This window comes from Haplochromis burtoni, unplaced genomic scaffold (genome assembly GCF_018398535.1).
Source record: "Haplochromis burtoni strain Fernald_Lab_line unplaced genomic scaffold, NCSU_Asbu1 Contig_201, whole genome shotgun sequence".
NCBI classification, from domain to species: Eukaryota; Metazoa; Chordata; class Actinopteri; order Cichliformes; family Cichlidae; genus Haplochromis; species Haplochromis burtoni.
In genome coordinates, this window is record NW_024582562.1 from 866,501 (window position 1) to 884,935 (window position 18,435).

Below are 18,435 nucleotides of genomic sequence, written 5' to 3' on the forward strand. Positions count from 1 at the left end.
CACATTAGATAACATGCCGCCAGTGGAGTTTCCGGTAACTTTTTTACCAATCAGATGTGGCCATGCAGTCACATGACCAGTTTGAAACTGTGGCGGGCAGAGCGGCCCAAGCGTTTCAAAGTAGCGACACACGTAAAGAAGAAACATGAAAACATGGCAGAGCCAGTCGTCTACGCTAGAGCTGAAGAGGATGAACAGCCTTGGCCTCACATACAAAGGATGTTTCGCTTAAAAGCAGCACAAAAGAACAGCTGTGTCTGCAGTGTCTTCAGTGAGAGCCAAAACAAACCAACTTTTCAGCGTGCAACAACTCCGCTCGTGTAACCTGAGTAAGTTTTCTCTAAATATCTTTTAGCTGTGGTTAGCTGGATGTTAGTCTTATGTTACAGTAGCTGTGTCGAGCTGCGAGTCATGTTTTCGGCACTACGTTGTAGTGAGATAAGTTTGTGGGTGTTTTGTGCAGCTTCGGCTGTCCTTTTAACTGCTCGCTGGTTAGCTAGCGTGAGCTGTAAGCTAACAGCTAGCCTGGTTAATGACGCTAGAGTTCCACGCACATGCAAACAGCTCGTCTCTACTGCTTTAACTTTTAAAACAGAGGCAATACTGCGGCTGACAGGGTTTAATATGTGAAACAGCAGCTTGTTTAGTTTAAACAGTCTGCATTAAGCTGGGCAAACACTGCGATTTTTTTCAGTCGCGTTATTCCGCTCCTGCTCAAACTGTACAATTAAATCGCAGGGGTTAGAAGTTCATAGGTCACGATGCAGGTCTCACACTATACGGCCTGATGCTCTGATGCGACCTGTGCAAAGTTGTCTTTGCACAGTACAGCTGAATCAGCTGTACTGTGCAAAGACAACTTTCTGTGGTACAGATGTTACAGATAATGCACAGTGGTTACTCTTAAGAAAAAAAGGGGGCCATGCAACTGTAATCAACACAGATCACCGTCATCCGGAGGAACATCTGCAGACAGAAGGATGTGGCGTAATAACAGTCGCTGCATTTCGGATTAAACAAATGAAACTCAGACCTCAGCTATGTGTGCTTTGGCCGTCTAGTTGACTTGAATGAACACGCTCTTTGTGTGCCGATTCCTTGACATTAATGCTTTTTGAGTGTGACATTCCTCATGGTGCAGCAAGCACCGGGACTAGGAACAGAAGAAAATTAGAAAGTAAACAAAGTAAAGAATGAAAGAGGCGGACAAAGAGCAGTATGAAAAGAATGTGGATGGATGGATAAAAATGTCAAATGAGAGAGGGCAAAAGGTAAAGGGGGGGGGGATCCCCAGATTTAAGGATACATTTATAGTATATATGGTAGCGGTGTAGGAAGGACAGCTAGACAGGTTTAGCTACCTGTAGTGAACAGGTGATTTCTTACTGGTTTAGAGTAAATTATATTTTCTTTAAGGTCATAATGCTCATTTTTCTGAGCATATTTGTGCTTCAGATAAAATGTTGTACTTTAAGAAAACACTTACATATTTAGAAGCAAAAACTTGTGCGAGAACTCTTAAATATTTATTTGATATTTATTGGGAACCTGCCAAAAAGTATGTGAACATGTACTTTCAAGTTATTTTAAATAGATAATGGCCGCTTTGACCTACTTTACTCAACCAAGTAGGTAAACAGGGGGGGCAGGGTGGAGGTCAAACGCAGGGTGGAGGTCAAACGCAGGGTATACATTTTTCTGGCTGGATGAATCCACCAAATTACATTCCAGGACTGTCAGAAGTCTGTACACCGTCAGTTGTTGGTTTGTGAAGTAAATGACGAGGAGGTAACTAAGAAATCTCCCCATGGAGCCAAGAAGAGGCAGTTTCAGTTGATCCATCTCATTTGTCCTGTCCCCAGCAGGAAACCATTCCTACACCCAGATTTCTTTGGTGGGACCAGGCTGTTCTCCACAGCCATTCATCGAGCCATTTGCTGCGTAATTTGCAGTTTTCTGCACAGCGCAGCCCCTCGTTTAGAAACGAGCTTGTCGATGTGCTTTGGCTGGTCTTTCTGTGGTGACTGTTGCAAACAGTCATCTAAAACAATGAAGAAATATTGCAGTAAATGGCGTTTTACGACAGCAAGAAATAAAAGCGAGACTGTATTATGAAACGATACATTTTTTTATATTGTCATCCGATATATTTTGGCATATCGCACAGCCCTAAGCAGGAGTGGAGCACAATACCTGAAATTTTGAAGTGGATTTACTTGACATGCTTTTAAAAAAAAAAAAAAAAAAAAAAAAAGGTAAAACTTCACAAAACGCTCACAATCCTATCTGCAGTGTTGTATCGGTGTGTTAGTCTGAGCCATCGTTTCTGTCTATATCAGATACCCTGAGACAGACCAGAAACGGATGCATGATAACAGATACACGGGATTCCAGGTCAGCTGTGTGCCACGATGACAAAAAAAGGAGGACACGTCCTGCATCCGATTAGCACAACGAGCACCGGTAATCAGCTATTTGTGCATTTAAGACTTTTTTTTTTGGCAATGCCATACTGTCTAGAGCTACAAACACATTTATAAAGATGCAAGACAAATCTTACATCATATGCACGTAATGTAAAAAGAGGAATCTGACCTTCATCATATCTTTGTTTGGACACACTCCCTGGTAATGCACTGGGCACGCCCTCGTAAAGGCCTTCACCCACAAAGTCTGTGTAGAAAAGCATAAAAGACATGACAGCCATCCAGCTGCAGAGCTGAGCCACGCACAGCTGCCTCATCACCCGTGGAACGTGGCAGTAGCTCCTGTAAATGGCCGGCGTCATGGACCAGCATGTCCTCAGTAAGCACATCAGGGGTCCAGACTTGAGGAGCCTCAGCTTGCACTTCAGCAGGTAGCAGCACGTGCGTGGCACGCCACACCGGCCGGCCTCCATCACACTGGTCCCCGGCTCCAGTAGAGATCCCGACTCTCCCGCGCCGCTGTTGGCACAAGAGGGTTCCTCGGACACCTTCATGGTGATTAGCACACTGGAGATGAAGATGAGGATGAGGAGGGAAAAGAGGCACTCTGCTTGGCCTCCCAAGTAGACAGAGAGGAGGCCGTGACTCCAGTCCAGCGCAGGTAGCAAATAACCCACACAGCCTCCCAAGCTCACCATGAAGGAGAACATGGCAAAGGCTTGGCTGCAATCCTCCTCATCCCGATACAAATCTGACAGCAGAGCCTCCAGCGGTGTGAAGCAAACTTGTCCACAGAAGTCAAGGAGCCCAACACCAAGGATCAGGAAGCCCACCTGGAACACAGAGGAAACGCAAGGTTATATGGAGGACACAGTCTTCAAACGAATAAACTCTCGGGAAGAATTTACCCTTTGTCTGAAAAACTCAAATTCAAACAAACATTTCACACACCTGGAGCGTGTGGCCACCCCAAGCAACGCGGGCTGCCAGGACGTCAGCGTGAGGAATAATGAAAAGCGCCAGAAGGACTCCCATCGACAACAGCCAGATGAAAGGTCGCCTCCTGCCGTAACTGCTGTTGCACTGGTCACTGGCTGAGCCGATCAGGGGGATGAACAACAGGCCAAGCACTGGCCCGATGCCTGCAGGTACAACCAGGCAAACACAGAAGTCAGAGATCATACTAACAAACCATAAGATGCAAAGACAAAGCATAAAGAAACACAGACAATGTTGGGGAAAACATGTATTCACAGATGTCGATGTGGCGGAAAAATCAAAACCAATCCCTATCAACTCAAACATGTCTTTGCCACAAACACCAGTATGGTTAAAAGATACTAGAACTGGTCGAGTGGAGCCTGATTTTTACTGGTTGCCTTCGATTCTTTGTTATCGACCTCAGGGGTGAACTGCATGCGTCTCTGCCATCATTAATGACTGCTGAGGTGACGGTTCCTACAGATGGCTCGCTGCCTGAAGGTAGCAGTCATCCTTCACACGTGGCTGGGTCTGGCTAATTAGAACACACCATGAGACGCTGGTCCACACAAGATCTAATGTGATGAGATCTCGGGGCTAGATTTTGACATTTAAGAAGGTGCCCCGTGAAGTACTCTTACATCATTTCTCATCAAAAGGAATTCGTGCGTGCCCAGTGGCCACGCTGTCCTTCATTTAAGTTTTTACAGAACGCACGAAAAATAAAAATACACAGAAGCCTGTTAATCATGAACGCTGTTCTGCAGCACCTCTAACGTGACACGTGTGTGTTAGAGTCCGGCGTAAAAGTAAAGCAGCAAATATGGGGAAGAAACTTAAGGTCAGAAAGACCCGAAAAGATCAATTCTACCACCAAAGAAACAGGTCATCGCTCTCGTTCCTCCAAACTGATCCAGCTTAACCGCAAGTTCCAGTTTCTGCAGAAAGCCTGAGCTCTGGTGGATCTGTGCCCTGCACATAGAGGCTGGTTGCAGATAGCGTCTAAGTTTACGCTCGTTTCAAGTCTGATTATCGGTGTTGACTTGGTCCCCATTAAGCCCATCCCCAACGTAAAGGCCATCGCCCACTGAGAAATGCAGACAGGCTCTCAGAAAGGAGCCTCAGACTTGGAAAGTGGATGCTGTGTTAAACGACAGAGCCCCAAACGTGGGAACACTTTTCCCAAGTTCGTCTGACTCTAATGGCTCTGAAGTCGGCCTGTGAGTTTCTTACCAACGGTGGCACCTTTGTCTCCAAAGAGACTAACGTTCAACAAGTAGTACAACATGGACACACAAGCAAGATCAATTTGCACTCTTTCTGCAGTTTGACAAGAAAGTGAAACATGAAGAGAATTCTTAAAAGCATGAACTGAAAGGAGCCACTTAAACTGGGAAATGGAGACAGGTAGAACAAATACGCTGCTGCCAGCGAGTCTACCCTCGATCACATTTCTCCCTCTGCAGCTGTGGAGGCCCCTCAAAACAATCCTTATCATCTACAGCTGGAAGTGTCACTGCATCACACATTCCCCACTCACTCTTACCTCTCCTAAACACAATGCAAGCTCCAGTTTAGAAACACGCATGTGTTCTATGAAAAATAGCCAATACAATGAATAAAAAAGCGTCACATGTGCTCAACTAAACGTACTTACGATTAAATGCTAAAAAGCAGAACGCTCTCTGCCCCAGTAAGAGAAACTAGAGAAAGAAAGTAATTACTGTTGGATGAAGCAACCACAAATGGCTATTAGATACAGCAGACAGCAGCCATCGGAGAACTTGACACTGCTGCTTGGGGAAATTAGCTATAAGCCTCCCAAGACACGATATCCATCTTCATTCAAATAACATCCCAGCACTCCATTATAATACAAGCATATAGGAATTAGGTTGAAAGCCATTTCCAGATTGGCTTACAGTGCAGCGTGTTTGAGAGCAACGCTACAATGAAATCATTTTTCTTCATATCACAAGCAGCTGTTAGAGAAGTGCAAGAGTAGGAGGGGATATTGTTTTATACAGCTGAATGGCCATTTCTGTTGTGCACTCTGAGCCTTTTGTTACGGTGGAATTATATCTATCATCAGTACAGTCACAAGGCAACGTCTCAAACAGACGCCTGCAGTGAGGACCACGGGAATGCCATTTGCACTTACAGGATAAAGCAACTATTCATATTAGCACACAGTACAAATGCTAACAGTCCAATCAGACAGGTAAAGTGAATAACAGTGATCGTCTCCTTTTCCTCAGTGGGGATGTTACTTTGTCACGTACCACCCACCGAAACGCTGTTGCAGACTAAAGGTCATGAACTCGTTTTTAGTTCGTAGTCCACATGTCGAACAATTTCAACTAAAGTGGGCCTTCCCTGTAAGCGCAGTCACCGAACCGGCATATTAATGCAAATATCCAAATAGCCAATGCCATGGCAGCAACTCGTAGTATTTAGGCATATACAGATGGTCAACATGGTATGCAGGCAACCCGCTGAAGTTCAAATCACCAAAACTGGACAACAGAAGATTGGGAAAATGTTGCCCGGTTGTATTGACTTCTGCCTGAATTTGGCGTCAACAACATTAAAGCACAGATACATGGAGCCTTGTATCAACAGTGCCGTTGGTGTAATGGTCTGAGTATTGCTGGTGACCCTGTCTACACCGACTACATCCTCTGATGGCTTCCAGCAGGATGAAGCAGCATCCCGCAAAGCTCAGACATCTCAAACTGGTTTCTTAAACACGACAACGAGTTCACTGCACTCCAATGGCCTCCACAGCCATCAGATGCCAATCCAATAGAGTATCCTTTGGGATGTAGTAACGCAGGGGATTTGGTCCATTTCAGCTTCACCACCTTTGGCTGAAGCTTCCAACGATTCAGGCTACGTCCACACTAATGCGTTTGCATTTGAAAACGCATCGTTTTCTCTCCGTTTTAGCCTCCCGTCCACGCTGAGACGGCGTTTTCGCTCAAGGAAAACGCAGCATTTTGAAAATGCATACATTTGAAAACGGTTGCAGTGTGGACAGCAAAAACAGAGACTATCAAACGATGAGGCATGTTAGTCATGTGATGCAGTCATGTGACCAATTAAACTAAGATAGTGGAGGGCATTATACAGCAGTTGTTTTGTTTGAGTTGAATATCAGTCTGCACGCGCTCCAGAGAGCTTTTCTTCAAATTCTTTAACTCTCACTCGCTTTTGCAACTTTGTACTTTTGTGTTACTCGCAGCAACGACTCCACCTCATTGTGCATCCATTTAACAAACTCGGTGCTTTTCCTCGACATTCTGCCGCGACGTTTCAAAGAGCCGGAAAGTAAATAAGCGGCAGACAGAAATGAGGCAGGTAGAATCTTCTTGTGTTTCACGCATGCACAGCACTGGAACGTCAGCGTTTTCGGCCTTTTCAATGTGGACGCACAACTCTGAAAACGACTGAAAATGCTAGTGTGGAGCGTTTTCAGACATAAACACAGTTGTCAAATCTATCCGGGCTGGTGTGGACGCAGCCTCAGACCTGTGAATAAATGTATTCATTTGAAGAACTCCTCAAAGGGTAGTGCTAACGATCTCAGGGACTGATTACCAACCGGCTGCCAATCAAGGTGAACTTGTAGCTCGTGTTCCAAGAATAAGAGAATGCTTCAAATCAAATTATCGTTAATAATAGATCCACATTAAATGTAATTTGCCTCATTATAACTTAATAATAGCATCTTGACATTCACCCAACACAGCTGAAACACCTCTGCACCCTTTTGGAAAGAACGCGTTTGTGTGAAGAGCGGTTACATCCATTACCGTCATCATCAAAGGGGAAACGCAAGCATGTCATCACTGTTTATTAGTTTGATTTCCAAATGAGTGTGAGCTGAAGAAACTGCGGGTTTGGAGAAAAGGCCTTTTGTCTACCACTCTGCACTACTGAGCAGTCGCCATCACGCCTCACACCAGAAACGGTATCGGTTATAGGCAATAAGATCATCGAACCCTACACTCGTGACAACCTATTAATTACTTTCAATGAAATCAGTCCCGGTGGGGAAATTCCTGCTCTCCATTTATACATTTTGCAGGTCCAGTGGGCATTTTGGAAACCTGTGGTGGGAAGGTCCTTACACACCGGCGTGAGCAAATAAGCCTCAAATACATACAGCACCAGAGGCAAAGCCAATTATGCTTTAGTGAATTGCAGTGTTCGTCAAGTTACTTGAAAAAAGTAATCAGTAACTAATTACGGATTACTTTTGAAAATAAGTAATCCCATTCCTTTACTAATTACTTATTTTCAAAAGTAATTAGTTACTTTTTAAAAACACGATTTACAACCTGAATAGGTGATAAAGCGATAGATCTTTAAACCCAATTCTATTTTCTACATAATCCATCATACAAAATGTAATCAAATGGAAAAGTCTTTTTTAAACTTGTTTTATTAGTTTTAATCTTTTAACTTTATGCATCAAGCAAAAATTTAATTATATGCAACATTCTCTGACTGTGAAGTAAATTTAGTTTAACATTTAAACCTATTTTCTGCACATTCCAGCACATAAAATAAAATATTTTTTGTGTTTACACTCACTCTTTCAAATAGATGCAAGTAAAACACAGCAGAAAATAAATAAAATCAAAGACTCAGCGGTCCTGTTGCTCTATTTTCACCTGTAAAGCAGGAGTGGGGAGGCGGAGTTTGCCGTGGTGCAGGTGTGCCGCGGTCAGTGGAAGATCTGGGAGTTTCTCATTCCCCTGGTAGCGCACTCGGTGCTTGCTTTCTTCCCACGCAAACGGACACTCAATGTTTTTGTCACTTTTTATGGAATCAAACTCAAAGTAAGGTCAGTACTTCCACGCTTTAAACGCTGCACGCTCATACTCTCTCTGCACTCCATATAGTGATCCATTGTTGATCTGCACACAGCTGTTGTCACGAACGTCGCACTCGCTTACGTCACTGTCATGAGACATTCTCGCAAAAAAAAAATCACGGTTTTAGTAACGCAGTAACGCAGCGTTCTACGGGAAAGTAACAGTAATCTAATTACCTTTTTTGCAATAGTAATCCCTTACTTTACTCGTTACTTGAAAAAAGTAATTGGATTACAGTAACGCATTACTTGTAACTCGTTACTGTATTTTCATGTAAGCAACAAAGTTGGGTTAATATGTTCACATTACAGTGGCTCCAAACACTGAATGAAGCAGCTCTGTGTGTCTGGAGGACGTGGCTCTTCCTCCCACAGTTCTCCTCCCTGCTGCCTGATTGCCACACTGACAAAACAGGTGAGTTGACCACTTACCTCCATAAAGACCTCAATTATGTTTTTATGACCTAAATGGAAGATGGCTGCCCCGACGCGTACTCGCACTCCCATGCTACACCCCCCACTGTGACACACAAATTTAGCTGCCGCTGGATCACATATACAGTGCTTCTGCAAAAATGAATGCCGATAGCTTTACACTACAGCAAAACCTACGAAATTCACAAAAACCCTGCTTTTTGTCCTTTTGATCTTCCTGCAGATGCACAAAAATTATGTTTATTAGTTTGCAACGCATGAAGTGTCACAGAATCGCTGATCAGTGTTTCCTTACAGTATATCTGGGCCGAAACACCCAGGTATTATTATACAAATTATATACTATATATCATATTATTATTGGAGATAATGTGTCATTCAGAGTTAGTAGACTAGACCAGCGGTCCCCAACCCCCGGGCCACGGACCGGTACAGGCTCGTCGTTTGGTACCAGGCTGTGAAAGTTATGGTTTTCAGGGTTTTTATCGCTGCTAATAAAGTTACACAGTGAATTCGCCTTTATTATTATATTTACAACATACCACAGTTTTTGTTTTGGTCGTATAATTTTATTTTGTATTATTTATCCGCCGCACCTTAAAGGCCGGTCCATGAAAATATTGTCGGACATTGAACCGGTCCATGGCGCTAAAAAGGTTGGACCGCTGGACTCGAGCACAGTCTCCTATTCGGTCCTTGCCAACCAGCCAGGCCTAGCTCAAGGCAAAAACCGATGTTTTATACTGGTCTGTTTTTTTTGTGTGTTTGTTTGGGTTTTTTTGTCAAAGACACTCGGAAACAGGAAATGCTCATTATTAGTCACTCTGGTTCCCAGCTCTCCCGTCTAACGTATCAATTATACCATGAAACTATTATTTAAAATACATATCGTCATTGAGCCAGCCATCGAGGAGATAGACAGGACACGCAGCTGACACCTGCAGGGTGGGCGGTCCCACCTTTGCCTTTCATGTTTAACAGAAAGAGATGAAACGACGAGAGAGCATGAATACGTGTACGAGAGTGAGGCTTAAGTGCATGCAAACACCCACACCGCGAGGTGCCGAAAAGGCCTAGTAATTAGCTTACCTAGCACCATGGTCATGTACCGCTCTTCTACTCCAGCCTCCAGCAGCAGTGGAGGAACGTATGTGATCCCAGCTGCCACACAGATCTCCAGGCCACAGGTCAGGGAGTTCAGGAGAACGAGACGCCAATGAGACCTCCATCCAGGCATATTTACAGAGGCTGGGTCGCCTTTCCTTCCCTCTGGGATGGTCACTACTGGGGGCAGGGAAGGGGGGAAGGATCTGGATAGGGACAAGGGGGGGGATGAGGGGAAGCAGATGGTGCCCCGGTCGGACCCGAGGACTGTCGCAAAGGGACAGCAGCAAAGACACTTTGATGTCTCAGATGACCTGGAGGATTCATCCTCTTCTCAGCATTCTGGATCTGAAGAGCAAAAGAAAAGCTTTCAGTGCACAGCCACATCATGACCATCGTGCAGAAATTACCAGTTTAAAAGCTGAAATAAAACCTGAGCAAAACTGATTATTCACAGGATGACACCTGTAAAAGCCACAGATGTCAGTGGCTTCAGGTTACACAGGGGATTATCAGCATCCTTGTAACAGAACACAACCTCACACAAGTTGCATTATATGTTCCAAAGACACGGAAATGGCAGCAAAAGTCAAAAAGCAATGATGGATTCTCTGAGCTCTTCACCAACAGCTTCAGGGCAGCACGAACAACAACAGAGAAAGCAGATGAGTCAGCTGGAGCAACGTGGCAAACCATTTGCTATGCAAATTACTCTCTGCTGTTTTCCTTGCTCGCTTTTTTCCGCCTCGTTTTAAAATATGCCAGAGATGTAGAAAAAAAAAATGAACCATTAGCTTTTGGAAAAGTTGAATTTCTCTTTTCTTACTATCCCTCACCACGACATTTGACAGGAGCACCAGTATTAGCACCCACACCTCCCGGAGCCTACACTGGCATTATTGCATTATTAAGCTCTGATTGGAGCTTTAGTCACATATTCAGCAGATTATTGTTGAACTCAATGAGCAATAAAAGATCTTTGCTGGGCAGAAAGGATCAGGCAAGATGATCAGTCGAGTCACCTGTAACGTATACAACACGTCATCCCATCACCTAACATACCGACGACTGAGACAAATCGTCGGCACGTTACGCGTTCTGAGGCGTGAGACGGGTCAGAATGAACCTATACATGTGTTTTACATGTGACATGAAAATCAACCTAACAAATCATCATGTATGTTAAATCTGTTCACGTCCTGATCCTGAATCACTTTGGAAAACACGATGTAGTAGCGTTAAGCTTAAGCGAATGGACAGCTGGAGTCTCTGCTTGAGCGTGCCTTAGCGCCACGAGCGGCTTTCTGTTGGATTCAACTGACAACCCAGAGCGTTTCATAAGGACTTGGAATAGCACCTTTCGCATTAGCATGTGACGCCCAGGGGCGGGGCAAATCATCAGTATGTTACGCGTTGGGAATGATAATGCTCTGACTGTATATGGCAGGGGTGTCCAACTCCAGGCCTCGAGGGCCGGTGTCCCGCAGGTTTTAGATCTCACTCTGGGTCAACACACCTGAATCAGATGTTTAGTTCATTACCAGGCCTCTGGAGAACTTGAAGACATGTCAAGGAGCTAATTTACCCATTTAAATCAGCTGTGTTGGATCAAGGACAGGTCTAAAACCTGGAGGACACTGGCCATCGAGGCCTGGAGTTCCCCAACCCCGGTATATGGGCTCAGCATGCCAGACACTACTACAGGATCCAATGTGATGCCAGATAGAGGCAGACTGACAACACCGTCATCGACAGTTTGGTCAAGTTGGTGCTTTTAGGTTCAAAAGAACAACAACAACTGTATCCTTATTGATCACGTTGACAGATGACCCAAACACACGTCGAAGCATACGTTCTCCAACATGTTTTTAAAAGTTGTTTAATTCTAGTCAAATCATAACAGCCTCGTGAAACTCTCACTTTCCCAATCAAACAGCATGTATTCACTCCATATACCTGAAAGTGCTCCAATCATTCACCCGAACATGCCGATAAGGCGACCAGTCTCAGTGTTTTGAACTAAGTCTGAAAACCAAAAGCAGAATCTTACATAAAGTGAAATATCTGGAAACAGCAGAAGAGGCAGATTGATGAAAGTCCTGTAAATAGAAAACTGCCATCCATGAACATCCATGTGCAGATCGCACTGCTTCCTGGAGCAGAAAATAAACAAAAACACAACCAAGAGAAACACTGTCGTCATCATCCACCAATGAGACGGTGTGTTCTGTTAAAGCAGAGGGGCAGAGCACGAACGGTCAGAACAGCCACAACCACAAAAACAACAAGGCGCTATATTTGCATTTAGGGTGACATTTATCTGCCAATGCTGCCCATCTGTTCACGCCCAGCAAACAAAATGGATGTGATCATCTCAGACGAGACTTGGTTAAGCACAGATGGGTTCAGTCGGTATTTCAAGGACTTTCCACTTTGCTGGGTGGGAAAAACCCCAAAAAACCTCTTTAAAAAACAAACAAACAACAAAACAGCTGATAAAGACATAAAATAGTGGCCAAGCCATTTTCCCCACCAGTGGCTTTTGAATAGTATAAGGTGTTAGCTAAGAGGTCCATTTAAAATCTCTGATGCCTTTCTCGTCATTACAAATCAGGGACATTAACTGAATGCTATCAACACCACTGCAAGACTTCCTCAGGCATTCATACATTCCCATCTTTGTCATTATGACACTTTTGATATAGAGGCTCTCTGAGAATCTGAAGGACAATGCAACAGTGTTAGCAGGCCGGGCCGATCAGGCGCCCGGGTCACAGGGGGAGAGGTCCATTTCACACCAGTCAGATCTCATTCCCACCCAGCCTGGACGCACTGAAAGACACTCATCAGGGGATCAGCCTTTGCCCCTGGGCCTGTCTGGCCACTACAACCCCCTACCAACATTCTGTGTGTGTGTGTGTGTGTGTGTGTGTGTGTGTGTGTGTGTGTGTGTGTGTGTGTGTGTGTGTGTATTTCTTCCTCATCCTTCCTCTGAGGTCAGCTTTATCTTTCTAAGAGGAACCTTCTGACATCTTTATGGTTCTCGGTGTGAACGCCTTCCACCGCAGCCCCATCTGACTCTGTTAGACTGAAAAAGTGGCAAGAGTACAGAAATCTGCTTTGTTTACGTGAGAAATCGCAGCTCGTCTGGACACACTTTCCCAAATGTGCGTCAGATTACAGTGTTTTGGAAATGAAACTGTGTCACACTAAAGAAGGACTGCAAGACAGCAGTGCAGAATGACATTCATTCATGCTCCTTAACCTCCTAGGACCTGGCGTCCACCTATGTGGACATCCCATTTTGGGTTATTTAGACCAAAATACTTGATTTTGCTCTATAAGGGCCTGATATCCACTTACGAGGACATTATGCTGCTACTGTTCTATTGAAATTTTAAACGAATATCCTCATATGTGGCTCTCATTTTTCTTAGAAACAAAAATAAGGTAAAATATATATATCTGGTAATTCTTTTTTTTTACATTCGTTAGGTCCCAATCTGCCCAAATATCAAAGAGAAATTAAAAATGCTGCTGTGGAAGAGTTCAGGTCTTAGGAGGTTAAAGTCAAATATAAAAAATAGGGTCAGCTTATTGTAAATTGTAGCTCTACAGCTAACAAAGCGTTTGTGGTGCCGTTTTAAAGCAGAACGGAGCTTTCAAGCACTCAAGTCTGCATGTTAGGGAGAGGGGGGACACACACACACACACACACACACACACACACACACAGCTTACTTAATGACACCTGACTCTACAATGCATTCCAGTCATGACCTTCATCTTCACGTAGCCTCGGAGACACAAAGGCACGCTTAGGCTGTTAGACAAATGACTTTCCTGCTGCTCACCTGACAAATAACACAACCGGAGCCAGACAGGTGACGGCGAGGAGATGGAGGCTGGTTTACTGTTGTCAGCTCTCCTTTTGCTCCATTACCAATTCCTATTCAGCCTCGCCCCCTCCCAACTCACAAAAATCAGCCCTAATGACTCCGAGTGGTATTCTTAGAATACAAAACAGCCTTTGTATACATTGTGCCAGGGAGAGTAATTTAATAGAGGGAGGTATTAACTCCAGACTAAATGTTTTGATGCAGGATTCTTATAGACTGTAAGATACAGGAAGCATGTTTGGGTACGAGCGGAGGGTCTCGCAGCAGATATCAAGGTTTGTAAGAAGAGCGGAAGGAATTGTTTTGAGATGACATCACAGCCAAAAACACAGCGGAGGCCGTGGCTGCAGAAACAGCAGGAGGCTCTGGTTGGCTGCTTGGCTCACGCTGAATGGCTGCAGCACTATAGCTGCTCTGCCTCTCCGGTTCCTGGACATTAATGGACCCAATCGTCCGCACTGAGAGACAAGCAAGACCAGTCTTTATGCAGACCGCTTGTTTGGCCAGCAAACCTTTTTCTATGGCTCTCTCTGTAAAACAAGACAAAGTTAAGCTGGACCTTTACTTGGTCCTGGAAGCTGCTTAGAGAGGAGCACTGTAGAAAAATAGCAGGTGAAAAGGAAACAAACAGGTTACACCTGGAAGGTCCTCGAGGTGGGCTCCCATCAGACATGGGATCTCTACAGGAACAAGTATCAAGAGGCCAAATTAGACCCAAATTATTGGATTACCATCCCCGTTTAGGAATTCAAAACGTGCACCAAGATCAAGTAAAAAAACCAACATACTTTTACTAAACAAATGCTTCAATCTCTTCTTTACACGTCAGTTCAGATGGTTTTGCTGCTTTGCACATTAACTGGCATTTGAGCTGCTTTGGCTTCCTGATTTGCGTGACTTCAACACTCAGCACGCGAAACCAAAGCCTTTCACAGGTCCGCTAGGGTCAGAGACACGTAAAGCTCATGGCCACACAGTGAGTGCAAGGGTCCGTGCGGACATCTGCGTGCCATTTATGGATTTGGTGACGTGCATGTATGAGCTTTATGTTACGACGAACCGGCTGCACATGCGTCACAGGTGAGTACGAGGGAGCGACCGCTCATTCAGTCCTCTCCAACCGTCCACGTCTGCATCTTCCCTCAGCATGTGCATAAGCATACATTATTAAATTGTCTCCAGGGGGTAAATGAGACTCTTCTTCATCCTGGCGTTGTTCCCGCTGGTGCAGGGTCCGCTCTTCGGCAAAGGTTTCTACATTTGGTTCTGTCTGAGGCGTCCTCAGGCGATGCATTGACGGTCTTAATGTCTTCCTTGATTTTGTCCATCCACCGTTTCTTCAGTCTGCCTCGAGGCCGGCGTCCTTCTGGGTCGATCCTCATATCCGTTTTTGCTACAGAGCTCTCATCGCTTCGAATCACATGTCCGTACCACCTCAGGCTCAAGCATCTGCAGTAAATGAGATTGTAAACCTATAAATTAATGAACAGTCAGTTCATTCGAATTTTAAGCTGCAATCCAACAGTTTGACAGCGAGCCCACACTCGGCACTTGCTCCAGACTATGTGCAGTCTGTGAGCCGTTTGCTGTGTAGCAACAGATGCGTCGGTGACATTTTCCATTCAGCCCAGTCTTCCTCCTGCAGTCGCACCTCAGAAAATAAGAACTCGACAGCAGTGGAATAAAGTTTATTCTCAAGCAAGTTTATTCTTAGCTGGCTGCAAATTTAGTGATGCCACGCGGCTGCATTTGTTAAACAACAGTCTAGCTGTGAACAACTAAGAGGCAAAGGAGGACCAACCCAGTATTAGCTAGGTCTAAGTTTAGAGTTCCCAACTCTGACCCTCATTTCCCTGCAAATCCTGTGACCAACCTCTTCTTTTTATGCAATTTTAAAATTTTAAAAAAGGAACAACTGCAAAGCTTTGGTGCAAATAACCCCCCCAGTTTTGTGCAGCCTGAGTGAAAATTACAGTCAATCACCATTATTTTAAAATGCTGGTTTGGTGAGAAAATGTGAGTACGGGACATGCAGCTTATATTTCAGCTGGAAAGCCAACCGAGTCTCATTTCTAGAGGGTAAAAATAAAATTATTTCCGTTCAAATCTCCACATAATTAGGACAATGACTCAGAGTCTAGACTGAAAGGATGACGAGCAGACGGTTCATAGCTCGTGAGAGAACAACGCTGTAGGTTTTCCTTCAAGATTTATTTTAATAAGAGACTAATTTCTTCTGCTAGGAACAAAATATGTCGTCACTATGAATTCTTTTTAGGACTCGTTCCCTCCCAGCACAGGAACGCATCTTCACACCAGTAAGATCCAACCATGGAAAGAGTGGAGGAGAGCACCAGTGCTCACCACACTGAGGCCAAAGATGATTCACACAGCTAGAGTGAGGTCTCACAAACACACTGTTACGACCCGGCTCAAAGCCGCAACATAAAAAAAGGATACGAATATCAGAGTATGGGTTTTATCTTAGAATGGAAAACCAGGTTGGCTAAAATGGCTGCTACCACCAAGGCAAAGACAAGTGAGCTCCCTGGAAGCTTGCCTCAGGTATGCTTTTATCCACACCTGACTAGGTGTGGCCAATTAGCACCAGCTGAAAACATTGAGGAGATTAGGGGCTGCAGAGACGTAACACCTCCTCCCTCAAAAGGGTTCCTCTAGGACCGCTAAATTTATTAAAAGCCCCTCTGAAGCCTTCAGGTCCTTGACCCACAAACCTGAAATAAAAGTAAAAGCTAACAGAAGCACAGTGTTCACATTATAGTTGGCATCTTTAAGCATGGATGCCCCTGCATGAGGATTTGAAGTTGCCTCACAACAGTCAAACCCAAAATGATTACCTGACCTGCTACAACACAAAACCAAAAGTAGCAACAAATAATCACAACCAAGTGATCTGTTCTCTCCACCACACAAATGGTCCCATACGAGTGGCCCTATACCACAACAAGTTACTTTAATCCACAAGGTTCAGTAAAGAAAACATACTAGTGACCAGTGACCACCCACAAATGGAGAGCTATGGCCACACGACGACCACGTCAAGGGTGGCTCAGCACCCCTCAGTGTTATTGCCATCACCTGGCCAACAACACTCACAAGTGATCCAACAAAAGTAGCCATATTCCCCACAACACTAAAGGTCACAGCACAAAACACTCACCTCATGAGGATGTCATTAGCATCCATCAACACTGACATTAGACGCACACACAGTGTACACAATATGCCAACTTAAAAACGACCTACCTGCCTCAGCTACAGACCATAATTAATGGATGGTCTCAAACCTCTTGCCAACCCATATGGAAAAGAAATAGTAAAAACATGATTTACTCGTGAAAGTGGCCACTTTCACATTACTTTCATATTTTTCTTTAGGAAGTATACAAAACATACAAGTTTCATTATATAATTTTTCAAGGGATCTTATATGTGTTTTCACTCTTGTATGCTTTTCATACAAGTTTCATACAAGACAGACACAAACTTTATAAGATTTATATAGATCTTTTCCATATGGGAAGTTTGGTGCCACTGGTTTACTATGTGCAACTCCCAGCCTAAAATGCTAAAAAAAACAACAAAACTTTACCTGTCTGGTCTTCAGTGGTGTACCGCAACTTTAAACGCAAACTGAAGGGTAGGCAGCAGACCGGGGTACAGTTTCCCACCAAACCCTGAAGCGTACCCCCACCCAGGATAACCACCAAACACAAACTAAAACAACAAACAAGTGCTTCGATGGAAGGGCAGCACAGCCACCCAGCTGAAACACACTAAAGGGACGTTGCTCAATCACACACACACTCACCCACTTAAACAGAACATCTGCATCAGGTCTTAATGCCCTTCATTGTGTGTGTGTGTGTGTGTGTGTGTGTGTGTGTGTGTGTGTGTGTGTGTGTGTCAGTCAGAGGCTGGGGGTGAAGGCTGTGCCTGTGTCCAGAGGAGGAGACCAGCTATGCTTCGGGGAGGTGACCGTTATCTCAGCGGCTCACAGAAACAGCCAAACAAAGAAGTGCGTGAGCGTCCAGCTGTGACGCCTCCTGTGGCTGATAACGTCTCCTCTCAAAGCCATTACAGTCAGAAAAGCTATTGTGATGACCGGAGTCTATCCAAACGCTAATGTGTTGTCATTTAATCTTGATCAGGTGTGTTTACATTCAGTTAATACTGTTGTCATGCTGTAATTAGGTTTCATTAACAGGTAATTAGCCAATTTGGGTTTTTCCCGTTCGACCGCGATGCATCGTGTAAACAAAGAGATTATTTACAAACATCTTGATTTCATCTTGATTTTTACATCCACACTTTATTCCAGCTTTTCCACTGCATTAGTGACCAGTGTTTACAACTTGGTTTAAAGTTGGTTTAAAGTTTAATTACAATTTTAATGTCATGTATGAACACTTTAACCTACATGCAAATATTTGATTTTTTTTAATTGACAAATATAAAGGTAAATTTAAAAGTCAAAATGGAAAGCCTGTAATTATGGATGAAAAAATAAAATAGAAATGCACCTGTGTATTAGCCAGCTGCTGAATATCGTGGTAAAATGACCACTGAAAACAAGAGCTTTGTCACTTTTTGAAACGTGCCACAAGAAAAACCAACAAAAGAAAGCAAACGATAAAGATGCAGAAGGTTACAGACACAATGCTCATCTGCTTAAAAATGAGTGGAA

At 44.2% G+C, this 18,435-nt stretch overlaps 1 protein-coding gene across 2 annotated transcripts in view; it reads right to left on the bottom strand.

Annotated features, from left to right (window-relative positions):
- The window catches only part of LOC102301371 (solute carrier family 45 member 3), a 44,013-nt gene that overhangs the window by 12,209 nt on the left and 13,369 nt on the right, over nucleotides 1-18,435 (bottom strand). For both annotated transcript variants that reach the window (XR_006055050.1, XM_005935774.3), the window contains exons 2-4: nucleotides 9,814-10,176; nucleotides 3,378-3,568; nucleotides 2,596-3,259 (exon numbers count right to left, since the gene is read on the bottom strand). Coding sequence is in view for 1 of the 2 variants with exons in the window: in XM_005935774.3 (XP_005935836.1) it covers nucleotides 2,596-3,259; nucleotides 3,378-3,568; nucleotides 9,814-9,961 (1,003 nt within the window). In the remaining variant the exon portion in view is untranslated. The remainder of the gene's footprint in view (nucleotides 1-2,595; nucleotides 3,260-3,377; nucleotides 3,569-9,813; nucleotides 10,177-18,435) is intronic.